Source organism: Aspergillus pseudotamarii, assembly GCF_009193445.1.
Source record: "Aspergillus pseudotamarii strain CBS 117625 unplaced genomic scaffold BDV38scaffold_37, whole genome shotgun sequence".
Lineage (NCBI taxonomy): Eukaryota > Fungi > Ascomycota > Eurotiomycetes > Eurotiales > Aspergillaceae > Aspergillus > Aspergillus pseudotamarii.
Genome location: NW_022475051.1, coordinates 234,269 through 259,810, shown reverse-complemented (window position 1 = coordinate 259,810; position 25,542 = coordinate 234,269). Strand labels below are relative to the sequence as shown.

Genomic DNA, 25,542 nt, shown 5'->3' with positions numbered 1-25,542 from the left:
TCCTATGGACCGATCAGTCGCTGACTAAGCATTATCAACTCTTCTCCATTTTCCGGCATTGCTTTCCCTTCTCTATCGTCACTTTTCCCGACACTTCAGATTGTTTCCCGGTTGCCCTGCTACTTGGCATCCACTCGTTGCTAATGCCTCCCGGCTGATTGCTTCTTTTTGTAGCGTGGGCTCTTCAATCCATGTCGGGTCGGAACGCCCCTCGCTCCAAGAAAGGTATTTAGATATCTACGTGCATACATTCTCCATAACCTGCTACGGAATGCTCGGCTTCTCGGTAAAACAGGCAAACTAATTGCGACTTCGCCCAGGCTGCAGTACCTGCCGCCGTCGAAAAGTGAAATGCGGCGAAGAGCGCCCGGTCTGCAAACGCTGCTCCAACTTGCGACTCAGCTGTGAGTGGGGAGTTCCAGTAAAACGAGGCAAGTCCGTCACTCCAGCGCGACAACTTCAACCTCGATGGCCCAGTCGTGATGTCGCCGCCTCTGCTCCCGTCGCCGCTTCAACAATTGAGATCCCTCATCCACCCTCCGTAACTACCGCTGCCACGCTATGGTACCCCCTCGACGCTACCGCTGACCTCACGGGGATCCCCGTTGGTTCGATTTCCTCTCCCGGCTGGCTCGGCGTGCCTCCCTATCCCCCGCCCCCGCCGCTTTATCCTCCGCTATCTGGAACCGACTTCGCGTGTGCCAACTCATTGGTGCTTTCCGAACATGATCAGAAGTACTTCCAATACTTCCCGGCGTCCTCCCTGGTATTCTATTACATGAAATCGTGGCAATGGAGCAGTTTCTGTTATCTATACCAAGGGCCGGCAGCCACGAACAAGATCATAATGCGCATGATTCTCGCCTTATCGGCGAGTGACATGCATCGCAACGGCCTGATAGTGCGAACGCCCGGCCGGCCCACGGCGGAGGATCACGGTCGCTATCACTACGGGCTGGCCGTCAAGGAATTCCGCCAGTCCCTGGTGTCCCCGCGACAGGTCTCACCCGCGGAGCTGGAGGCGACCTTCGCCACTATGTTTCTGATGGTAACATACGAATGGCAATATGGCCATTCCGTGCGGCATCTAGAACTACATTTACAGGGGGTGAAGTCGTTGCTGGATTCTCACCCGGAGTTGTTTCAGATCAAGGATGTGAATAATGTGCTGCTGTCGATGGAGTCCGAAGAATCGAATGGGTCGGAGTCTCGGGTGTCATTTATTCCCGAGCAACTATTACTATGGATTCTGTAGGTACCATGGCTTTTCTTCGAAAGCCTGTCTAATGTAGCGTCAGGTATATCGATGCGAGTTGTCAACCCATGGGGTTGACCGAATCGCTCTACGACTACGTTCTGAAATCCGGGAACCCAGCCCTGCATCCGGACCGACTGTATCGCTGCGCCCGTGTGTGGGGTCGATGCTTCTGGGGTAAGCAGTACCCGGACCAGGAGGTATCGGATGACATGGAGAATTACCGGGGCTTGGAGCTCTTACATGCGGGCATGTCGCTACGGCATCGAACCTGGCAATTGCTATTCGACAACATTCCCGACTCGGGGTACCAGGCGGAGTCCTTTTTCAACGAAATCATGGCCGTCAGAGATGTATGTCCCCTGCTCGATCTACACACGACCAATCGCACTAACAGCTGCAGAAATTCTCCGATCTGTTCATCACGGCCAAATTCGCCGGTCCGGCCTCAATGCGACGCACGTTAAACACGATCAACATGGCGGTTAGCACTTTTTACGCGCAGATCCTTTTCCATCGACGCTTACTCTGCCCCTCCCAATCTCCGCGGACGCTTCACCGGCATGCCTTGAGCAACATTCTCGAGATTACGCATAAGCAATACACATCCGAGCCACGACTCATGCGTCGCCTCCACTGGCCAATCCTGGTCGCGGCACTCGAAACAGACGATCCGGCGCAGCTCGAATGGCTCCGTCAGCGACTAGCAGAGCTGCGTCAGTGCCATACCGAGATTCGGTGGGCCAACGAGATTGTAGATGTGGCGCTTGCGCAACAGGATGCGAGCAAAGGGGAGTACGTAAACCTGGCCGAATTGCTGCGCAATCGCGTCGCACCGTAGTAAGAATTTTCATGTGAGGGGGACATACTTTATAATGTCCCTGCCATGACTGCTTACCAGAAGATATATACCATAGAACACTTAAATAGATTTTAATAGAGCGAATGCATACATCAAACAATGTTCTCCAAGAAATACGCATCATACGCAACCTCGCCCTTACCTCTTGTCGCCCGTCCAACAATGACCCGGTTGTTCATCCACTTATATTTTTCATGTCCGGTTTCGAGCTTGATGTGTAAATGAAACCAGTACTGACTGGGATCCACTCCGTCCCCTTCCATCAATGCCTTCAAGACTTCGGGAGGCCCAGCGCGAGTTCCTTCCGTTCTATATATATAATGTCAGTCACCAAAGCTATAACTCCACAATGAAACGCCGCGCGATGAAAAACGAACCGGATATAAATATAAGCTCCATCATCACTTTTAAGAAGATAATTCGTATTTACATGTGTTGTATGATCCTCCTCAACCAACCTAGATATCGTTCCATTAGCATCCTATGCTCCGATAATAACGAGACAATTCTGCTCCATACATAAAGTCCGCTCCACCAGGAACTACTTCCCCATTCAAGTACTTTCCTCTCACAGTACCTGATTTAATGGGTACACAGCGACGTCGACCGTAAGGTCCATTCCCGATCTCCATCGGAGGGTCGACCGCGCACCGAAGAGTGAAAAGATGTGTTAGGGCTGGTGGCGGCGCGAGGGGTTCCATTTTAACGTTGTACTCCTTCGAATCCGTGGTGTGAAAAGAACTGTATAGCGAAGGATGGAGGGGATATGGTGGCAGCCTGGGGAAATGAGGAGAGAGTGGGTCGCAGAAGAAGAGACCCGGTTATATCATACTCCCCGGTTAGTTCTCCCCGATGTTCGGCTTTGTGGTGAGGACAGCCATTCGAGGATTGTAAGGACCCAGAGGTCTATACAACCTCGCAGAGCTTCTCGTCCAGGAAACTGCGCCCACAACACTCTTGTTACTTCCACACTTCAACCGCCACTAAAGAAAAAAAAAAAAAAAAGGATTAACCTCCTAATCCGCTTCAAAAGCCCCTGTCTGATTCTTACATAAATCAATACTAATTTCTACCTCGTCTTGGGCTGTACTGCTGTGCTAGCTAAAGCGGGGTTCTATTCTCGTATACCATGTTCCATTGTATTGATCGATAACCTCGACCCAACCTGCACAACGAATTTAGAAATGGTTGCAACAGTCTTACCTCATGGTACTTGGTCGTCGCCTCCGGCAGCAAAGTCGAAGCTGGCTGCTTGGGCGCCGGATATGGACTTTAGAAAGCTCGAGATTCAGAGCAACCCGGATAACCAGGGGCTCGAGCCCGGCAAGATTGACCTTATCATGGCATTCTTGGTCCTGCGCGTATATAGAAGGTCCCCCGGAAGCTTACGTGCCAACAAATTAGAGATGGTTGGGGATTGTCGACGTCAAAGACTGACATGTCTGCAGGTAGGAATATCCCTATCATCTCAAAGAAGTTTAGCCTAATGATGTCGTGGTCCGTGCACGTGCTTACATACATACTTACTTGCCTTTGCCTCTCTTGACTCTTAACATCCACTTTCCTACATACCTCTGATGTATGATGAACCCGATGCTACAGCGATTCCGGGTCTGTGGATTTGGTACTAATGAAGATACTCCTCATGGCTCGAATGGCACCGCAGCGCCATCGACAAGCCTTGACATACCAGCGGGGCCCCGACCGAATCGGGCCTGCGACGTGTGCCGGAGGATGAAAATTAAATGTGACAGGACGTACCCTTGCAGACATTGTCGCGAGTCTTTCAATGGTACGATCTCGTAACCTCCTCGGGTTGATGCGCCCTGCTGATTAGATAAAGAGTGTGTATTCACTCAACCACGGCGGAGGAAGAGGAGCCCGACCCAGCCTGACCGGATTGAACATCTTGAGAAGCGGTTGAAGGCAGTAGAAGAGTCGTGTCAACAGCGAGCTGCGCCAAAACCTGCATCTCCTCCCGTCGGATCTACCAATGTAGTGCATACTAACCAGGGAAATCTCCACGACAATCCTGTTTCAGACACTAGTGATCGTGTTCCCAACGTCAGACTGCCTTCGGCTCTTGAAAGTCAAGGAGAGGCTCGCTTTCTCCACTCTGCGGCGCACATGGACTTTGTAAGACGCTTGAAGGATGAGCTGGGAAATTGGCCCGGGGCAGATGCTGAAAACCGAGTGCGAGCAAGGAATGTGCCGGCACCAAAACTATTCCCGTTGGCAAATGGCCCGGATCAACCAATCTCATTGCCATCGCGGGACAGGGCGCGCCATTTAGTCAATATGGCGTTCAACGCGCACTTCTTACACAATTTTATACGCCGGCCAACTTTTGATTCCGTTTTCACCTTACTGTTCACCCTGAATGTCAGGGACTATAGTGGCGAAGAATACCGATATCTTCCACTCCTATTTTCCCTTATGGCTTTAGGATGTCTGTTTGAAATGGATGATGAGGGGTCCCGGGAAGCATACATATTGGAAGGGTGTGTTATTTCTGGAGTATCGCCTCCACGGTTGGGGAGCTGACACCGGTAGAACCCAATATTTCGAAACATGCCGTAGCCTGGCTGAGCTGCAAGACTGCAACGACTTGGTCACTCTTCAGGCCATCCTCTACATGAATATCTTTCTCCTATACACTGCCCGGATAAGCTCAAGTTTCTCAGCTCTCTCCTACACCTTCTCATTGGCGCTACGTATGAAATATCATCAAATCGCCGAGACGGATGATGCATTTACCCGGGAAGACAAAAAGCACATTTTCTGGACGACACGTCACCTTTTGGCTTGCGTCTCTATTACGGGTGGTCTACCTATGCCTATTGGGTGCGATGAACTTGATCTTGAGTATCCAAGTGTTGAGTGCGGGGGTAGAATACGTTCCACCGAGATGCATACCGACAGCCCACATAATGTGGTACAATGGAACCCAACTATTGCCAGCGTTGCATGTTTCCGACTACATAACATCCTAGGTCATATAACTAAGCGACTCTACCCACTAAAAGGCGTGAAGAAAACCAACAGCCAAGGGCCACTGCGCCATCTAGTGAGTAAAGAGACCGTCCGGGAATTAGAAAGCGAGCTTCGGTCCTGGCTAGCTTCACTTCCTCCAAGCCTCCGCCTCGGTCAAGAGAAACACCCACTACACATTGAACGGTAGGCTCAAATTCTCCCATCACAATGACCCAACCTTTTCTGCTGACCTGACATGGTGCAGCGCACAATACGAGCTATGCATGTCGTACGCACATGCTCAGATCTATCTGTACCGGCCTTTCCTGCACTACCTAGTCACTTCACCTACCGGCGAAATCAGATCAGCAGATGGTTTCCCCGCGTATGCTTCCGCCTGTGTAGATGCCAGTCGCAACATCATTCGGCTTGCGCAGGACATGTATCACAGGGGGCTTTTTCGCGGCGTACATTGGGATATTTCGAATATGATACTGGCCTCATCCCTAACAATGCTTTACATAATCTTAGCGAGAAAGGGTTCATCAGTTGAGGAAATAGCCCTAGCAGAGCTGCGTACTGCTCGCGATTTGATGACTCTTTTGGAGCCATACACAACGCTCGCAAAGAGGACGAGCATTGCAGTCAAGGTATGTGTTGCGTAGTTACACTTAGATGCCGAAGATTTTATTGAGAGGCTGTGCAGCTTTTGACGACGGCAATTCTTCCTACCGGAACAAGCGACCTCTCTTCACAAAATGTTGTACCTAGTCCGTCTGCACAGGTGTCTGACTCGTATACCGCCACTCTGGCTGAGGAAACGTTTGGTTTTGTACCGAGGACCGGCGTGTCGGAGCACCAGGGGATGGCACCAGTCGGAAGACAAAGTAGCTCAGTGCCAGTTCCGGCAGCGACTGAGATATCGGCAGGTAGCCTCTCACAGAGACCTGTTCTAACTGCAACTGCTAGTACAGGCGGAGACACCTGTCAAGACTCTCCAGTGCTCACGGCAGCTCAAAGTTTGAGTACATCTGCTCCCTTTCCGATGCTCTCGGGCATGTACAATACACCGTTCGTTAGTGGTGGTATTACGGAGCACAATACCCTCCAATCTACATTCGTACAAGATTACGGGATTGGTGGGGATGACTATGGATATATGGTTGACGGCACTGGGCCGATCGACTTTAGTGATATGATCGGTGATCTGTTCGCTTCAGAGGGCTTGCTGTAACGCCTGTGGGAAGGTCGGGCTAGCTGGTCCCTCTATGCGCCCCCAGGTATATCTGGTATCTGATAGCGGCCATCCTTTGAGGACGTGTGAAACTATTCATTTATTGAAGCCCATACTGGCTTGCCAAACATCCTATTCTAGATCAACCTTGAACTTTTGTCGGAGGGACGCACCAATGCGGCGAAAAAGGAGAGGCAGCAAAACCATCGCCAGGGTCACAAATCCCAGGAGTGAATTCCCCCAACCGTATCCGAGCTTTGCATACATGGGTGGTCCTGCCAACGGCAATAATGCACCAAAGAGGGACCGAGTAACTGTCAATGCGCCAATACCGGATGCCGCATAGCGAGGGTAGGAGTCGATAATATAAGCCTGCAGTGTTCCAAAGATGCCAATAATGCCGAAGGCGAATGGAAAAAGTCCGATAATGGGAACGATCCAATGTGTCTTTTCCTGAACAGACCAGCCGTACCAGAAAAACGAGATTGGCACGAAGAGCGCAAAGGGTAAGCACAACGGAAGACGCATCTCGGGTTCCAGGATGTTATTATTGCGTCGTTTCAGCCGGACAAGCATCCGATCGCTTGTCAGAGCGAACACTACCTGGCCTGCGAAAAAGCCTAACCCCAGACCGATATATGCAAGGCCACTGGTTTCTACACTCCACCCGTACTGGTCCTGGAAGATTGATGTGACAGTGGTGAAGAGAAGATAGAGACAGCCATAGACTGACGCAATATAAAGGGCCATGATCAGCACGATGGGCGAGGTTGCTAACAGCTTGATGACCCTGGTGGATGTTCTCAGTAGGAGAGTCGCCGGCCCACGTGTCTCGCCCTCTTTCTCATAACAGCTGCGAAGCTCGGGGCGGTTCAGCTGCTTGCGCAGAGCCACTGTCTTCCGCCGGATGAGCACGGTCGGATTTGTCTCTCGGTTGGTCACCATGACAATACCGGTCAATGTGCCTCCTACGATGACCAGTACCCAGAATGTCCACCGCCACCCGGCACGTTGCGCAATGTACCCTCCGCAGATTGGTCCTATGACAGGCGCGAAGAGTGGGCCGAACGAGAAAAAAGACAAAGCCAGTCCACGTTGCTCTGCCTCGAAAAGGTCGGCAATCACGCCGCCCCCAATCGTCAGACAGCCGGACCCTCCAAAGCCAGTGAAGAAACGAAAAACAATCAGAGCCGATAGATTGGGAGCCAGGGCACAGCCGATTTGAAAGAGCACAAAGATTGTGGTGGCCGCGTTCAACGTGATTCGACGACCACATACCTCACTGAGTGGAGATAGAACTAAGGGCCCGCTCTGACATTATGAACCCTGTTAGCGAACCACTATAATCTAACGACTTGGGACATACCACGCACAAAATAGCCGAACAGATATGCCGTCACTGCGAACGAGCTGCGTATGGAGGATGTATTGCCGAATTCTTGGTCGGCCAGGCTGACACCGGGTGCGAATACCGATGATGCAAATGGGCTACACACTGGTTATCAACGCCAAGGTCCCGAATGGTTGCAGGATATCTCGTTCTCTTACCTGATGAACGTGATGATGCTCACTGTCGCTAACTGGAACCATTTCCGAGATGACGGGTAGTTTCTGTCGTTTTGGTGTCAGTAATCTCGTTTGTTTCTTGTTATGATGTTAGCATCTCACCTGGGATTTAACGGATCATCCTGACTCTCCCATCCAACTATGCCATTGCCCAAGTCCATCTCCGGATACTTCTCCCGACTGACTGCCGGTTCCTATAGAGCTTGCTGTGAGCAGACATCAACTAGTACGGGTTCAGATAGCACCCACAGCCTGTTTGTTATTTTCCTCATCGGACATGGTGCAGTCTCATACCCTATGAATGCTCCGCCTTAGGAACAGTTAGTGAAAGGTTGCTGTCGCTAATGTGTCGCCCCGTCCCTATTTATCGAGTTTGTTCTCGACCGTATAGAACGAGATTCGATATGCCAAGGCATTATCCCGAGATTGAGGTTAGCGTAGTCTGGTAATGTCCAATAGGAGCGATTGAAAACACCAAAAAATGAAAAGAACTAACCGAAAGTTCGGCCCTGTCGAGAAACAATTCCCGATGCTGGGGTTAGCTCATGATATTTTATCGTAATTGGTGCAAGCATTGTTGACTGAATTTTCCAACAAACTGCCGGACAGTCACAACGGACCTTCTCAGAGACAGCGAGACTCAGACTTCAACGTATTTTTTGGAGATTTAGCCCTTTGCAATTCCTCGTATCTGCTGGGTGACCTACGTTCGACCATATTCACGAAATCTATATTCTAATCATAACAGAAATATGTACATATAAAACGGAAATGTAGTAAGGGACTGATGATATATCACCCCGATTGCAGCTACTAAACAATCTCAAATTGATCAGACCTATATTTAGAAGAGTCTGATAAAGAGGGTCTTAGCCCTTGTATAGTTTCTATTATCTATATCTATCAGTTGCGTTGTTCTATCTTAGGATAACTCATAGTTCAATTGGACAGTGGACACTATTAATGAGCTGGAGAGGACGACTATGAAATGCAGTTACCAGTGCGCTGTTCTATTTCCTACAAATAAACAACTTAATTACTTATTCCGCTCCTCAACTAGCTGCTGAAGTTGAGTTTCCAGGGAACCTAATATACTCCACTCGCTCTGGTTTATGTTATATGAACTCTGGGGCTGGTCTGTGTAGTAAATTTGGGGCTGACTACACTGGTATACTAATCTAGAGTGCCCTTGATTAAGGGTCATAAGAAAGAGGGGTCAGCTGTGTTGTGGACGAGAGATAGGAGCTCATCACAATTTGTGATGATTACGCTGTCAGATGCTGGCGTGAAGCTCTCGGCCCCTGACCATCGCACAAGCGTTGAGACGATTAGTGGGCGAATGTAGATAGGCGGCTACGACCAAAGTCACATAATAATTAAAGAGATTCATATTGCCGAATGACCCTGGCGAGGCATTGTGTTGCCAAGGGACAGACGTGAGATGAAAGCTAGTTAGGCTTCATATCTACCACGATGTAAAAAACAGAGGGACCTTATAACTTATGCAATAGCCAAGATACATGATATATGGTGTCGATCAAAGTTCGCCAGTGCCCGGTGCACATCCTTTATCGACGATCGAAGAATTATTAGAATAATCACTCATTCAATTGAATTTGTCGCGCATGGTTTTCCATAGTTGGTGCCGATGTCAAGCCGATCCTTAGTCGTTCACCTTGTCTCCCTCGACATAAATAAGCCGAGAGTCCATCACATCTGGGTCAATTCTATCACACAATCGGATATACCAGAATTCTGTTCTTTCTTGACTTCAAAACCCAGCATGAGTCTTTTCAACTTCGGCATAGCAGTGACGGCATTGTCCGCTTTGACACCCGTCGCGAGTGCTTTCTTTGGCGGTATCAAAATCCCGAAAGAAATGATACCCGAGCAATGCCAGGGCACTATGAAAAGGGCCCAGACGGAAGGCAAACTCTTTCACGATTGGCTAATAACCCACATCTGTCGAGATCATCAAAAAGTGACTTTTAACATGGTGAAAGATTATGTTGATCCGGTTGTTAAGTGGTATACCTTATATTCGTTTGGGCCCGAATGAAATCCCCACTCAGTCTGAAGGGAGATGTGTTACCGTTCGAAGAAGAAATTCAAAGGGACTGTATCATGAAACTCAACTGGGGGGTGGTTAATCATCCAAGCCTTTGTCTCGTCAAGGCTGGTGATACAAAGCTCACCAATATGGTGAATACCTGCATCATCCCTAAAGTGGTCGCGAAGTATATGATAAACTTACCAGAATTTGGTGAATGGGCAAAGACAAATTGTGAAAAAGGGGAATCGGTGGTAAAAGAACTACTGGTGGACACAAGGGTTAATATATTTACCAACCACGAATAACATATGGCTTAATTATAGCTGAGTGGATCGGGAGTTCTGTTCTCCATACCCTATGGTCGTACGTACTGCTTAACTAGTCGCAGAGGCTTATATGGAGAGTAGGACACCTTGATTTCCCTTCCTATTATTAGAGAAATTATCGTCTCATGCCTTGAATTTATTTTCCTGCGGGAAATAAGTATGGTAGACTAGATGCATTATGTGACTGGTCAAAGACTCTGACCCAACACTCGCACAGGCATATAAACCATGGACTACAGAAGTGTCGAAACGAGTACAGACACCCTTTGAGTAGGCGGATTCCGAGATATTTCAACTTCTGTAGCTTCACTGGAGGGTGTTGGAGGTGATTTAGTTCTTATTGCTTTTGAAATAATATCTAGATCTTTAGGTAAGACATGTTTGTGCACTGGGCATACTTTAACCAAATTCTATTTGCAATACATATATGTACCTCAGAAACGTATGTACTACGAGTAGATACTAATGTAAATAGCTGAAGGGAAACATTTATAGAAGGATATGTGCATTCAGCGAGACGCCGAATCTTATATTATAAGACATATATATCTATACTACACCAAGTAAAATAATTGAGTGGCCTGCGCCCTGGGTATCCATACACCAGAGCCTAACCCGCGATCAAGCATTTATCTGCTTTAGCAGGAAGCGCCGGAAGGAACGTTCTGGCACTCACCGGACTTCTTGCCGCCGGAGAGGCTGACACCCTTCCAGGTCCAGTCAGAGCAGCTGCCCTTGCCGCAGAGGATGTAGACGGGGGTGGCCTTGCTGGCAACGGAGCCAGTCACACCGTTGACAGTGAGGTCAGTGATGGGGACACCAGTGGTGGGCTTGCCGGTGGGGCCACCGTTCTTGTAGTCCTGCTCGATGACGATACCCTTCTTCTTGATGTTCTTGAGGGTGATGTTCTCGTAGGTCACACCGCTGACAGAGCCGGTAGCACCAGAGATGGTCTTGATACGGATACCGTTGTCGGAGTCAACGACGGTGGAGTCGGCAACCTTGACGTTCTTGACGGTGTTGCTGTCGCGGTTACCGATGGAGCCGATGGAGATACCGTGGCCGCCGGAGCAGGTAGCACCGGTGAATTCGATGTTCTAAGTCATGTTAACATCGGTGCGCGAGGCGAGGAGTGGGGATGTTCTGATCCAACGTACCTCACCAGAGTTGATGGCCAGGCAGTCATCCTGGTTCTTGACGTTGGCACCGGTGATGTAGACACCGTTGCTCTCGCTGACGTCGAAAGCATCGGTGTTGTGGCCACCCTTGCTGTCACCCTCGGAGTTGTCGATGGTGATGTCGGTCAGGTGGACATCATTACCCTGGACACTGAAGACCTGGACGGGGGAGTTCTTGACGTGCAAGCCCTTGATGGTCGAGGACTGGAGCTTGTGGGCGTAGATGAACTTGGGCTTGGTCTTGCCACCGTTGGTGCCCTTGCCGTCCCACCAGCGAGAGCCCTGGCCGTCAATGACAGCGCCAGAGGCCTGGGTGACGGTGATGTCCTTACCACCGAAGCGGATCAGGGGTCCCTTCCACTCCTTGTAGCCGAAGGTGGTAGTACCCTCGAAGGTGATCTAGACGACAAGTTGAATTAGCTACTTCCATCATGTACGGAATATTACGCGGTTGGTAGAACGTACGGTGGCACCATCCTTGGCCTTGGACAAGTCAAGAGTCTCTCCGGCGGGGACAGCGATGTTCTTGAGGACAATGTTGGAGCAGCTCTTGGCGCTAGCAGAAGCCTGAGAAGCGGAGGTGAAGGTGCAAGAAGAACCCCTCTCAACCAACTCAGAGGTACGAGAAGGAGCGGGGGCAGCAGCGGCGAGAGAGCCGAGGGCGGCGAGGCCGAGAAGTTGGAAATGCATAGTGAATGAACGGGTTCTGGTCAACAGAACGTATGGGAATGAATAAATGAATGTATAGGGCCTGTTCAACAGAGACAAGGAAAGCAAAGGAATGAAAAGCAGTGATTTGGGATTGGGGAATTCCCTGAGAGTCCTGGGCCACGAGACATTTTATACCTCATGGTTCTTCATACTTAAGCTTCGGATCTTGAGCTTGGCGGTAGCGTGGGCCAGTTTTTCATGATGCCGAATGAATCAAGTCATTGGTGGAATGGAAATCTCCAGTGGGGACGTTCCACCGTGATATTATCAGTATCATCAACCTCTAACGACGGACGGCAGCCCTAGGAGGCGTTTAGGGCATAGCGGACCCATGGGCCCTAGGGGTTCAAGCCAAGATCGGGTAAGGCTCGGCCCCACTAGGAGTCCTCTGTTCATCTTTGGCCCAATAATCCCTAAAGCGCTCGGGATAATAGGTGCTTATCTGCCGGATTCCCTCGCCCATATCCGGCGCTTTGTCTCATGCTTGTCTCACTCTGAGGGAGCTAGGTCCTCTACTTCCTTGAACCAGTGGCCATCGTGGTCCTTTCGGCACATCGGAAATGGTTGAAACTAGTCCACATGGTAACTCTGGTAAGTTCACTAGCTAAGTAAAAGGTTTTACCGTCGATTCTCCGGCGATGCCTATTGGTCTCTGTTTCAAGTCAGGGTTAATTGTTGATATCCCGGCGGTTGGGACCGAAGCTACCGATTATCCGACATCACGAATTTATCCATATTGGGCCCTACATTGTTGGTTTAATCTATCCTAAATTGGGTTGCCTGGAGTCCCTGAATCAGGGGTCTCATTTTTCTTTCAAAAAATAGAGAAGGATCAACAGTCAGAATCACCAATACGGATTTGTCATATTCGGCAAATCTCCGGATCAGCCTGGCGCTTTGACGCCTCACAAAGGGATCGTCGCATCATTCTCTAACCGAGTATTTTGGTGTTCTGGATTGATGAAATGTCGTCAATGTCGTCGGGCCATTGATTATGGCAGCCTAGACCATAAGGCAAAGGTTTGGCTCACTTGGATGCATGCTAAGAATTTTCGGAATTTTGAGTGATCCACCCAGTGGGTCAGTCCTGGCAGAGGCAAAACGGCTTTAGTGTCTCAGTTTCATCTGGATTTGGACTTCTAGAATTCGCTGTGGCGCGCATTTCTTACCATAGGTGGAAGAAGAATCCGCTTACATTAATTAACACTGCATTTTACTCGCCCCGGATGTACCGGGAGTGTGGAAGGGCGAGAGAGTTTCTCCAAATTCCCATATCGCATGATTCGTAGGAGAATTCTTCTCCTTCCCTTGACGCTGCTTGATCTCATCACGAAAGAAAAATGCAAGATTTGGAAGGTCTCACAGTCGGAGTCCGAAGGTCCTTCATGCGCTCTGCCCACATGGAGGCTTTGAACAACCCACGCCTCGAAGAGTGCATCCGGACATCAGGATGAGTGATTTCACACTAAACAAGCAGAAAGAACAGTGGCCTAGCCATGAGTGATACAGACATCCATCAATAGCCGACATTCTTAATTGTTTTTCCTCTTTGTAACAGCACAAAGCGTACCGGTGCACTAACAGAGCAGGGAACCAATAGTTTTACTGACATTTACTACCCTTCAGAATAGGCAAGAATCCAGGCTAGTCATATCCGGGATTGTTCCATTAACTCTGATGAATATTGGCTAATGTAGTAACAAAAATAGGAACATTCTCCCCTCTGCTGTACCGCTCCCAACCTCGGAAATTGCGCTTTTTTGTCTTGAATCGTGCCCAAACATTCTGAGGAATACCGCCCGTTTCGCTCTGTCTATAGTATAGACGCCTATAATATTGCTGGCATACTAACCCAGGAGTCGACTGGAGCTGGATCGATGGCCCATCCTTTGAAGTTTAGGCAGTGGCCTTTCTAGTTGACATAACCTTCTCTACCCGCACTGTTAGAGGAGCTATCCCAAGACATTGTAGCAGAACACATTAATCGCGCATAGAATCTCTCGAACAGAGCAGAGCATATGTCGTTTATATTCTCTCTCAGTAATGGAGGTGAAAGGTTCTTGGTGGAGCTGTTGGTGCGAGGATATGTGGCTGTGCTAGGCCAGTTTCTTACGAGGGCACCTCCTTTCACATCCGTTATAGTTGTCTGGTTTTAGTCCCGGAACAAAAGATAATACCATCCCATGCCATGGCAGGCACCGTAAGACATTTTCTCCCAGATCAGTAACTATATGGGATATCTTATGGATCAGGTGATGCCGGGCGAAAGGATCCTGATTTTTGAGAATCACATGCTCAGCTGGATACCGGAGAAATTCGGTATAGCAGCTACTTGTGGGTTCTGATATTGAATTCACTAGAATGTGGCCGGAAATTTGGTTAGCTGCAAATATCATTTGGCCATGTAAACCCTGTGCTGAATGCATCGTGTGGAGATTGATACTGTATGGATGCAGGAGGTTATCGATGAATTATCAAAATAATAATGGTTTTCTTTGGCAGAATAGAAGCTGTAAACTTGTTAATATATCAAAGACAAGAAGGAGGGTTGAGCAATGATCCTAGCAGTACAGTTGATTTCTATGTGTATCTATCCATCCATAATATATATGATTGATATAAAACATGCAGCACATATCCTCCAACACCCTGCTCTTGCTAAAACATGTCGACCATCCTTTCCCACGCACGTATATTTAGTAAGGAGACTTATATAATCATCAAAAAAGCCACAACAGAAAGACACAAATGAAAGACATAAAGGAGAAATATCTCAACACATCTTGCTGCCTGCTCTCTCCTCCTTCCTCTTCTGCCGCAGCTTCACCTGCCGTTTGGTGATGATATACCAAGACCCCAGGGTGAGCATCGTAAGTGGTACTGCTGCTACAACAAAAATCCAGAACTGCCTCGAGATTGTGAACTCTTTCTCATTGGAATCTCCGAAGTCAAAAAGATTCATTCCTAGAAGAGTCTGCACGTGTTGTTAGAACTGATATATGGATGGATCTTGAGCGTGGCTTACCGAGACGAAGCTAGCAGGCAGGTAGATGAGGGTGACTAGCGTGACGACCCGGACAGTAGCATTATCCTCGAATGCCTCGCTGGTGAGTTGTAGCATCTTGTCGTTAATTTCGTTGGCTACAGTTTGGCCTTTCAGATTGAGGGCAACTGCCATCTACATATGGATCAGCGATGTTAGTGAATCTGAGAATCAAGTCATGGAGTGCCGAGGCGAAAGGCATACCAAGTCTGAGATACCTTTCACTTTTCCTTCGAGTACTTCCACGCTTCTCAGGTACCCTTCGATAGTAGTTTTGTAGTACGCCATCTCGCTTGCCAGTCGTTGGGAGTCATCATCAGTCGTGAACCCCTTGGATTGAAAAAGTGTATTGATATCAGCCAGCTTGCGAATGGTTTCTAACGCAACCTGTAGTCTGGATGAGAGCGTTGGGAGCTTGTCTCCCAGATATTGTGGTGTCAATATTCCGTGGTTATCAGCCTTGGAAAGATTCAACGTCAAAGCGATATCAACCTAAGTAAATTATTAGCATTGCACGACTTCACAAAGGTTCGGTCGCATTTGCAGACTGACAGTGCTCTCGATCTCCTCGCCCAGACTGCGGATACACCAGCGCCAGTTACCAATATATGCCGAGAGTACGAGTAAATGCATCGAATACCAGCTCTTAAACACGCCTGCGTGCTGTGAAGTGATCTCGGATTCGATCAGCTGCTGCAGCTTTGATCGTGGTCTCGCGTGAAAGAAGATCCAGAGATTGCCGGACCCTGCAGGATTATACCGGTGAAATACACATGTCTGTCGGATCGTCCATGGAACACTCCCCTGAGGAGCATTGCTCTCTGCATATGTAACGAGGTATTGCATGTCTGAAGGATCAGCACCATCATCCTCTTGTTGGTTTTCGGGTTGGCCAAGTACCGCATGAGCCATCTTCCTTCTGTCTCACTGTCATTGCTCCGTGTCCTGCATCGGCGCTTTGTGGTTTGTCGCCGAAAGATACTATGAGGTCAAGGAGGGTTGCGTCGATGCCGTATGTGTTCATGAGCTTTCGCATCGCTTGTTCGGTGACTCCGAGGGGCCGCATGGAATTTTGAGAACATATTGATCTAGTAGATTGTAAGTTTGGGTTCTGTGTTGCTGTGTGAAGAGAGAGTCTAACACTATACGTGTGTGTGGTTTGGACGTAGTCGCGATATGAGATTCGAAATCGTCGCTATTGGTGAACAGGTGAGGACCGTCCGTTTTGGGACCAGATGAGGCTAATATAGTAAGTAATCCCGGCGCCAGAAGCTTGTTCCAGGAACTGAAAACATACATACGAAGTCAAATAGATAAATATTTGACTTTTCCGGGAAAGAAACAAATGTTGGATACCGGAGATGTGGTGCTATAGCACCGTAATGCTCAGGCTTAAGCGGATTCAGCCGGCAACTGTTGCCTTGCAGTGGTGCGATGGTATGCATGCTCACAGTAAGTGTCCAGTATATTCTAGGCGTCACACTAGAGCCCTTCTGGAAGCAAATTTAGGAATACCAAAGATACTAACAAGTCGTTTATAACCAGATTCGCTCACACATTCGACAATTTACAAGGCAGATTAGCCAGGCTAGGGGATGGTGGTCTAAGGCTGTAACATGGGATAACATCGCATGTAAGCAAACACAGCCAGTAGCGAATTATGTTACATAGAGTAGGGGCCTTGGAAAATAAGGTAGGATTGCTGCGGTATCAAAGCCACATGAGTAGACCAAACGAAGTGATCATCCCATCCATGTCCATATCCGTATGACCAAAACACTCATTCAATCCCGAAGATCGCTGTATGGCAATACAGTAAGTCATAACGTGGTAACTGGCGCGTGCTGGACTATCTCCACTTACTCGATCTCACTCTAGAAGAAAGAAAAAAAAGAAATGGACAAATTAGCTACCGGACTAGAAGCTAATCTACCACGCAAGTTCGAATGAGCTGCTTACCGGAGTTACTATCCTTGGGGCGTCAAAAACCCATCGCTCATTGATATGCTTTCAAAAGAACCTTGTATGTCAGCAACGTTAAGATACCAGCGCTATCAGCGAGGCTCCATACGCGAACTTTGATCCGTTTGCCAAACAGGCTTAGAAGCCTAGCCTCAAGCCTTTCCTTTCTGATGTACCCTGTTAAGTCAGGGCTGATGGTGTTCTGAACGGACCCGCTCATGGTCAAGGTTGGCTAGGATGGCCTGGATGTAAAAGGGAAGAGGTAAGTTGATCTGAGCGTGGGGCGGAGGGTAGGCTCTCAGCTCTCTCAATGCGGTTATAGGCAAAGAGAAACAAATCCTGGCAGTACGAAGGGGCGCAGAGCCTCTGAAAGTTGTGAGGCTGTGACGACGCGATCCAGGCGCTGATTGATGGTCGTCTCGATTCCGACTTGTGCGCTTGTTTGTTCCCAAAATCACGCGGAAGGTTTGACGGGCGCAAGAATCACAGCCCAACAAGCTGGTTAAGCCAGTGAGGCTAGCAATGGCTTGAAGGATCCAGTCATCTTCACCCCGGTTGGGGTACGGCCACGTCAAGGCGCGCGCGGGGAATGGAGGATCGTTACATGAGGAGCGGGGGATGTCAATCCATGCCGTATGGATTTTAGCACCATTCGGAAATCCCCGGAAATTCTGCTCTTCCCGTTACGTGACGTTCAACCTAGAATATCTGAGTAGTGGGTACCCTCATGACGAGAAGTTTAATAGATTCCCAACACCGGAATCCATCGCAGAATGATCCCCAAGATGGAGAAGAGTGGTCTCGTTGGCGGTCGTGATGCACAGCCCCTATGCAGGTATCCAGTAGTCCAAGGAGTGGAGGAGTGGAACAGGAAAAGAGAAAGAGGGCAAACAAATTAATTAAAGAAAAAAAAAGCAAAACCAATCGGGGGCAGTCCCTTGGGCGCTAAATCTCGTCCGAGACTGTCAGCTCTTACGATCTCTATCTCACGGCAAAAGCTTTGGATAACCACCACAGTACTAAACTTGACTCTTCTCCTGATTCATGGAGGTCAATGTAGGATGCTGATTAGAACCGCTACAGCGCGGTTTATGACACAAGCACAGTAGCTCGACAAGGAGTTTCAGCAACACTGGAGAGTGCCAAGGCAAGGCTGTACATGATGATCGAATACGAGTGTCGCAAGTCTTTCGGAAGACGGCACACCACCAGGTTGATTAATCCACAGAATGAGCCTCATTTTCCATCATGTAGAGTCTATTTCGTGTGGCTGGGCGCTCATTTATGGCTTTATTTCTTTTCTCTACTAGAATTTGGTTTATTGGGCAAGTCACCTTCTTTCTTTACCTTCACCTCAGCTTCGGAATATTTTGTGCCAATAAAGTACTGTTTGTAAAGCTCCTTCTCTTTTCGAGTGATATAAAGAAACTGCAGCTCAGATAAGCCTTGTATGCTCCACTTGATCCTTTGTTAGCCTTAAGGTGTGGCTCAAAACCATCGTATCTTCCGAGCCCCTTACTTCGCACATACTGAATGGCTTAAGGTTGAAGGACTTCATGTAAGGGACAAATATGCGGGTAAACAACGCAGTCAGGCGGTAAGAATTCTCTGCTCACGTTTCATTTGCTATTAACCTTTTTATCCAATGAAATTGTTGAGCCTCCCTCACTCCTGCTTGCGGTCGGTTATCATGCTCATCTTACAATGAATCCTTCAGGCCTCGGAACCCGCTACTACTGAGAACACCAGACGAGCTTGAAGATGACGTTCGCAAATTCTATGACCGGAACCACCTGCAAGACGTGATCGACGTGGAGTTGCTTATAAGAGGAGCACGCATAGCACAGGAACCCGACAACCTGTACACCCTCGACTTAACAGCAGCAGAGTTCAAGGCGATAAAGGATGAAAAAGAGTCGGGCTTTTGGCAGCAAAGTAAAGATCTCAAGGTGACCATCCTCACCACAGCATGTGCGGCAATCACCCAGTAGGTACGCCCTGGAGGAAGTGAAATTGTATTTAGGTTCCTGTTAACTAATTCCAATAGAGGCTGGCAGCAGTCCACGATCAATGCGGCTTCAGAAGGCTGGAAGCATGATTTGCAACCCAAGGAAGGATACTGGAGGCACGAGAATCCTTGGCTGGGTGGCTTTATTGATGCTGCGCCTTAGCTATCGGGCAGTATAATGTGAGTCGCCCAACAACCGGGAAACCACACAAAGACACTAAAGAAAGTGGCAGTGGAACGTGGTTGAGTGACCCTCTCCAAGAGGGCAATTATGGGAGGCGACCAGCACTGTTCATTTCAGCTGTTTTTTGTGCTGCCTGTGTACTTGGTAGAAGGAGTCTTAACCTCCGTTCATTGAACCCAATTCTGACTTCGAAACAACAGGCACGGCGCGCTGTGTGACATGGCAGCAGCTTCTCGCTTGTCGCGTAATACTCGGTATTGGGGTAAGCCATTTACTCTGTTTGCTCTTGACAAAAGCTTACTCGATACCAATAACAAGATCGGCGCAAAGGCGTCAATCGCCCCCGTGTTTGCCGCAGAGGCGGCGGTAGACCATCTGCGAGGACGGTTATTGATGATGTGGCAGTTGTTCGATACTTTGTACGTTTTTATTGGTGTATCTCTTGATTTTCTGCTGAGTGGTTCTAACACATATCAATACAGTGGCGTTTTTGTTGGCTTCGCCTGTGATTGGATTGTCGATCGCCAGTGGAGGGTGCTTTTAGGGACAGCGTCGATTCCCGCTCTTATCCTCCTATTCCTCGTCTTTCTATGCCCCGAGTCCCCACGGTTTCTTATCCGTAGAGGAGATTATACCGGGGCATTCGTGAGCCTCCGACAGCTACGAGGTACCGACATCCAGGCGGCGAGAGACCTTTATTATATCCATAGTCAACTACAAGTCGAAACGGAGATGTTTGATGGGGAGAGACCGCAGAACTGGTATAATCAAGAGATATACCAGGAGAGGGTCCGTAAGACAGGGTTCCTAAAGCGGCTTGGTATACTTTTCAGTCATCCACGCAACCAAAGGGCATGTGTGGCTGCATTCTTGGTAATGGCATCGCAACAGTTGTGTGGTGTAAGCCACTCCTCCCTAACATCAAGCATATTGACATTGTAAGCATCATATATCTGATTATCGGGCTAGATCAATGTTCTTTCGTTTTACTCTTCTCGACTCTTCAATGGCGCAACCAACCCGGAAGACCCTCGCAATACAAGTGATTCCCGGCTGCCTGCTAATGTAGTTTGGCTTAACTTTGGTAAGTGGAAGGAAAACCATATCCAATCGATCTGTATCGGCGCTCTTCTTAACTGAGATTAGGATTCGGCTTGGCGAACTTCCTCTTCACCATTCCTGCCTATCGATACATTGATTGGCGTGGGCGTCGACTTCTTCTACTCATCTCGCTAGCGGGAATGTTCCTCAGCCTGCTTGTCATTGGGTTTTTCTTTCGAATCGAAGCCGACAAGGTCAAGCTGGCCCTCGTATCAACTTTTACCATTGGCTTCTTCACATTCTTTTATGGTATCGGTGCTGGACCAGTCCCATTCACCTTCAGTGCCGAAGTCTTCCCACTTGCATTTCGCGGTGCGTATTGGGCTTTCCTTTCTTGCTTTCTTTCCCGGCTATTCTCCTATATAAGGCCAAGGGTTGACTAGTTGAAAATCATGGGATTGATGCTAATTCTGCATTTTAGAGGTCGGCATGAGCTTCAGCGTTATGGTTAATTTCCTAGGTCTCGGGCTTCTGGTACTATTTGTACCTCAATTGGACTCGGCTTGGGAACCGAATGGAGCATCCAATATATGTTTTCTCTTCACGTGGGCTTCCCCTATTCTCCCAATTGTAGATTCAGTCGGATTCTAACCGTGTGTCAGGGGACTCAATGCGTTGGCCTTTGTTCTTGTCTTTCTGTTCGTAAGTGCTCTGCCATCTACGAGCCACCTGACAGCCGCTAACGCTCGGTGTAGGTTCCCAGTGGCACTGCAAAGGTGGGCCTGGAAGAAATGAACCAAATATGTACGATCTTCATCTTCGCGGCTCTTTCCTACCTTGATACATACTGACTGAGCCCGCAGTTAACACCAAAATGTCTGTTCATATCCAAGAGCACGTCGTTAGCCTGGGAAATCTGTGTGGCCGGCAAAAGGTGGAGGACGATCCGCACCACCTCCAGCAACTTCATGATCATGCTTAGAGCATGGCATAACAGTTCGCCTTCCATTGAGTACATAGAATGCCTGTAGGAGAACTTTATTATCCTTGATTCATGACTTTGCTGGGTACCAAATACCTAACAAGCTTGATATTTATGTACTTTGACTTAATGAGTCAAATATTTTCACTCTCTTTTGCGAGGGCGCCGAAATGCATGTGTAGTAAATTTATGCAGTAACTTGGGAAGAGTCACGACTTCCAGTATTTTCCCTCAGTGGGCCGGACTGTACAGCCACATTTTACAGAAATTAGGGGTCGTCAGAGTAGACCTCATTCGCCGCCTCATTCTAGTCCTGACTAATTAGCTCCATGACCAGTCGCATTGCTCCAATAAATTCTATGGTGTCGAGGCGTTCGAGTCATTTCGATCGGGCATGGAACCCCACGGGGAAGCCCCCATTCGTCCTTGGCCGAGGCTGAGAAACTTAAGGACTCGAGATCATTGCGGTGTAAAGTAAGCGGAATAATTGATAGCAAACAGTCAACACGTGAATCAACGGGGCTAAGAGGTGACGTTGCCTAATCACTGCGTGCTTTGCAACCCTTTCCACTCTTACCTCCGTTACTCATCCTTCTTCCATGCAGGCACCGGTAACCCTTCTGCCAGCGCATATGTACTGCACATACTCACATTGTACGTTATTCATTTGGACTCTACTACTGGCTTTCTGAATTTTAATTTATTGTAAATGTACACGGTTAGCTTTAAACGCTCGCAGCGACTCATTTGGACTGAAGCCTAGCCGTCCGTTTGAGCGTCGCTCGCGACCTCGACGCTACGGCTCATCTCACGCCCAACATGAGTCGTCATGATAATCTTCGCAATGCTTTCAATCTACGAATGTCTGATGAAGAAATCAACGCCATTCTGAAGGCAAATGGCTATAGCATGATTAGCCTTCACAACTCCCTCAACTCGTATTCTGGCGATCACAGCAACGACTCGTCACATGGATCCAGCCCTGAGGCGGACCGACAATTTCCCAGAAGACTTACGCCGACAGAACATGCAACACCTAGAACAATTCCTAATCCACCCCAAAGTCCAGAAGTTGAGACGTATGGGATATCTCCGCATCAGACTTACTTTCCTGATGATCGCCCCTATTATGGCGTTCACCCCAGTCCTACCAAGTCAGTATAAGACGTGACCATTTGGACTTCATCGAGGTGTCATGTTCACTGACTGGGCGACTTTATAGTTCAAGATATAGAACACAGAATACCATAGTCGACAGCCATCTATATCACCATGATTCACCGCTCATCGAAAGCCTTGCTGAAAGGCGACAATCTATTCAACGGGAATCGATGCTCAAAGAGCTCTCCCGTGCGTTGCAAACTGAAACCCACCGACGAGACAGGCCATCAGAGAAGGTCGTAACTCGGCATAGCTTGGCCGTTATTTGGAGTGAATCTCGCTTAGAGAAATTCATAGACCTCGTAAGGCCCGGATTCGATCATGCCTGGATACCTGTCATTCGGGAGGAGTGGCTCCAAACACTATCTATACTAGTGGATATCGGCTGGCAGGATTGGGCGAGGTTTGCAGACATATTTCTCATGCATCACGACGAACATTGCGAATGGGACCGTACGGATCGGATGATCCCAAAGTACAAACTGGCGGTTCTGGAAGATGATTCATTCTTAGGATCCCCTTGGGCTGAAAAATTCCAGGCTAGCCAATATACCTTCTGTCCGATTGATATCGAAGAGGGCAAGAGTCTATTCTTTTCAAAAGAATGGAAGCTCCCTTTTATCAACGAAGAATCGACAAGCATTGGGAATGGTGCATATGGCAGGGTCACCAAGGAGATTATCGGAAGTGGACATTTTCGATCTCGATCCGAACACCACCTGCCAGGAGCGCCTCACAGCGTAAGCCCCATCAGTTCCACGCATATCGTATTATCCATCCCGGGTAGCTAACCAAGCCCACTGGTTTTAGAAAGATATCGCGGTCGCTTTAAAACAGTTCGAAGCTAGGGGTGACTTCCGCTCCGAAACCAAAAACCTCGACGTACTTCGCTCAAGTCTGTCCAAGCATGATCGCATTGTTCCTTTCCTCGCGACCGTCACAATTGGCAATTCGTTCAACATTCTTTCCCCATTGGCAGAGATGGATCTAGATGTTTTCCTTCGCGAAGGACATCAAAGATGCCCCGACTTCACGGTACGTGACCTGATGCAAGAGGCCGCGCATCTCGCTGGGGCTCTGGCCTTCCTTCATCAAGGATTAGACAGCTATCCACCAGGTCTTAGCTGCTGTCACATGGACCTCAAGCCAGGAAACATACTTGTGTTTCACGGAGACGCCCTAGACTTTCCAAAAGTGGGAAAGTGGAAGATCTCTGATTTTGGAATTTCGATTATGTCTAGACCCGAGAGAACTGGCACGACTGTAACAGAATTCGTGGATTCAATTACCCATCGAGAGAGGTTATCGCCGCCTCCTGGCCCATATCAATCACCGGATGGTGCAGGGCATGGCCTTAAGAGCGATATATGGTCCTTAGGCTGTATTTTGACCCGGGTCCTTGCACTCGGGTTAGAAGGGGCAGATGGAATGATGCATCTTGATCAATTGAGGGGGAAAGATGATGATGAAGTATCCCCTTATGAGAATGACTATTTCCACCGTGGCTCGCCTCCTGTCCTGAACCCCCATGTCCGGACTTGGCTTTCTGGGCTGGTGGTCAGCGGCCGGTGTAGGTACAACCCGGACTTTCTGGAGGGCTGTCGGTCTTTGATCCTTTCTATGCTCGCTATCAGCCACGATGACAGACCGAGTGCTAAGGATGTCCAAGAGCAACTACATTACTTGGTTGACATTGCTCAGCCGGTTGTCTGTCGGCCACCCAGCACTAACACCAGTAGTCGAGGGTCGGCGTCAATTGGCAGTGGGTCAGACACCATAATGGTTAGCAAGAGGGAAATCCAGCTTGGGGGGGAGCGATTTCTGTTGCATGCGATTAGCCTGTTGAATGGGGACATCGATATTGAGGAGAGAGTTTGGGCAGACGATGATAGGCTACTAATTTATGTTATTCGGTCGGGTTTCGCACTGGCCCTTAAGGTTCTCTTGGCTCGCCAGCCGAACCTCGACCTCGAAACCCCAGATTCTAAAGGAGACACGCCTCTCAAGATAGCTGCTACTGCTGAGGGGGAGCGTTACACGCATGTTGTTGAGATCCTTCTTAACGCTGGTGTGAACATTGATGCCCCATCCCGAAAAGGTGTCACTCCACTCATGTTAGCATGCAGGCATGGCCATGTGTCAACCGTCCGACTTCTTCTAGACCGTGGAGCGGACTGCTCACGCCATTCTGAGGATGGCTATACAAGCTTACACTACGCTACGTATGGTGAGAATGGAGCGGAGATCATTGAGCTCCTCACAGGGAGAGTGTCCTTTGATATTCGCCGTCCCGGCATTGATGAAACCCCTCTGCTCTCACTGGTCAGACGGTATGATGGCACGGAATCGTGGTGGGCCAAGTTCGGGAAACTTTTACAAGGGTCCGCAGACATCAATTTGGCCGATGCAAACCGTTGCACGCCTCTGTCACTTGCTGTAGAGGAAGATCGCTCGCAATTAGCAGCCATACTCCTAAAGGAGGGAGCAGAGTATGGCGAGCGCCCCAAGCCTCGCCACTTATCTTCTGATATGATCCGGGTGCTCAGAAACGCGCGGCCACAAGGACGCCGGCAGAGTCAAGGCAGCTCTGAGTCATCGACTAGGACTCATTCGATTCTTTCTCGTCGTTTCTCTGCCCTTGGATTTTTGAAATGAGATACTCATGTGCTTCACTATCTCGGTCTCCCTCTCTATTTTCTTTGCTTTCTCATGTTGCCCTTTTCGTACATTTTTTATTTCTTCATTCTTCTTTCTTTCTTTCTTTCTTTCTTTCTTTCTTTTTTTTTTTTGTAAGTCACCGAGATCCCCAGCTTGTTCCTGTTCCAGTTTCTGTCTTTGTCCCTCTATCTGTGTCTCTAATTCTCCATCTGACTCTCTAGTTCTCTATGTCTGTGTCATTATTTTTAACCTTTTATCTTTGCATTTCTTTTTCTATTCCTCTGTCTGTTCTTATATCTTCCTCTCTTGATGTTTTCGGAAGATTGTTAGATTTGCTTGTGAGGA

At 48.6% G+C, this 25,542-nt stretch overlaps 8 protein-coding genes across 8 annotated transcripts; 4 read left to right on the top strand and 4 right to left on the bottom strand.

Moving 5' to 3' along the window:
- Positions 1-106: 106 nt before the first annotated feature.
- Positions 107-2,215, top strand: BDV38DRAFT_250620 (Zn(II)2Cys6 transcription factor). Its single transcript, XM_032054966.1, has 4 exons — positions 107-225; positions 321-1,251; positions 1,299-1,608; positions 1,659-2,215. The coding sequence occupies exons 1-4, from the start codon at positions 192-194 to the stop codon at positions 2,094-2,096; spliced, it is 1,713 nt and encodes a 570-aa protein (XP_031912166.1). The 5' UTR covers positions 107-191; the 3' UTR covers positions 2,097-2,215.
- On the bottom strand, positions 2,210-2,818 carry BDV38DRAFT_284346 (DUF3237 domain-containing protein; the record flags this gene model as incomplete). The annotated part of the gene is made up of 3 exons (XM_032060237.1): positions 2,210-2,426; positions 2,495-2,575; positions 2,637-2,818. 3 exons carry the CDS (start codon positions 2,816-2,818, stop codon positions 2,210-2,212), a joined length of 480 nt encoding a protein of 159 aa, XP_031912165.1.
- A 1,735-nt stretch (positions 2,819-4,553) lies between these two features.
- BDV38DRAFT_272373 (fungal specific transcription factor domain-containing protein) lies at positions 4,554-6,324 on the top strand (the record flags this gene model as incomplete). Its single annotated transcript, XM_032057478.1, has 4 exons — positions 4,554-4,618; positions 4,698-5,294; positions 5,356-5,740; positions 5,797-6,324. The coding sequence occupies 4 exons, from the start codon at positions 4,554-4,556 to the stop codon at positions 6,322-6,324; spliced, it is 1,575 nt and encodes a 524-aa protein (XP_031912164.1).
- Positions 6,325-6,390: 66 nt separating this feature from the next.
- On the bottom strand, positions 6,391-8,169 carry BDV38DRAFT_294147 (MFS transporter; the record flags this gene model as incomplete). The annotated part of the gene is made up of 5 exons (XM_032062434.1): positions 6,391-7,635; positions 7,698-7,812; positions 7,873-7,935; positions 7,993-8,084; positions 8,140-8,169. 5 exons carry the CDS (start codon positions 8,167-8,169, stop codon positions 6,457-6,459), a joined length of 1,479 nt encoding a protein of 492 aa, XP_031912163.1. The 3' UTR covers positions 6,391-6,456.
- A 2,738-nt stretch (positions 8,170-10,907) lies between these two features.
- On the bottom strand, positions 10,908-12,137 carry BDV38DRAFT_284343 (glycoside hydrolase family 28 protein; the record flags this gene model as incomplete). The annotated part of the gene is made up of 3 exons (XM_032060236.1): positions 10,908-11,366; positions 11,427-11,846; positions 11,913-12,137. 3 exons carry the CDS (start codon positions 12,135-12,137, stop codon positions 10,908-10,910), a joined length of 1,104 nt encoding a protein of 367 aa, XP_031912162.1.
- A 2,352-nt stretch (positions 12,138-14,489) lies between these two features.
- Positions 14,490-16,646, bottom strand: BDV38DRAFT_294145 (uncharacterized protein; the record flags this gene model as incomplete). The annotated part of the gene is made up of 7 exons (XM_032062433.1): positions 14,490-15,132; positions 15,184-15,336; positions 15,406-15,660; positions 15,718-16,049; positions 16,102-16,289; positions 16,343-16,442; positions 16,499-16,646. 7 exons carry the CDS (start codon positions 16,644-16,646, stop codon positions 14,932-14,934), a joined length of 1,377 nt encoding a protein of 458 aa, XP_031912161.1. The 3' UTR covers positions 14,490-14,931.
- A 2,088-nt stretch (positions 16,647-18,734) lies between these two features.
- On the top strand, positions 18,735-21,378 carry BDV38DRAFT_272369 (uncharacterized protein; the record flags this gene model as incomplete). Its single annotated transcript, XM_032057477.1, has 12 exons — positions 18,735-18,760; positions 18,881-19,150; positions 19,211-19,308; positions 19,504-19,508; positions 19,761-19,762; positions 19,838-20,293; positions 20,399-20,439; positions 20,502-20,768; positions 20,878-21,001; positions 21,059-21,098; positions 21,152-21,200; positions 21,260-21,378. 12 exons carry the CDS (start codon positions 18,735-18,737, stop codon positions 21,376-21,378), a joined length of 1,497 nt encoding a protein of 498 aa, XP_031912160.1.
- Positions 21,379-22,197: 819 nt separating this feature from the next.
- BDV38DRAFT_294135 (uncharacterized protein) lies at positions 22,198-25,238 on the top strand (the record flags this gene model as incomplete). The annotated part of the gene is made up of 3 exons (XM_032062432.1): positions 22,198-22,532; positions 22,613-23,279; positions 23,350-25,238. 3 exons carry the CDS (start codon positions 22,198-22,200, stop codon positions 25,192-25,194), a joined length of 2,847 nt encoding a protein of 948 aa, XP_031912159.1. The 3' UTR covers positions 25,195-25,238.
- Between the last annotated feature and the right edge of the window lie 304 nt (positions 25,239-25,542).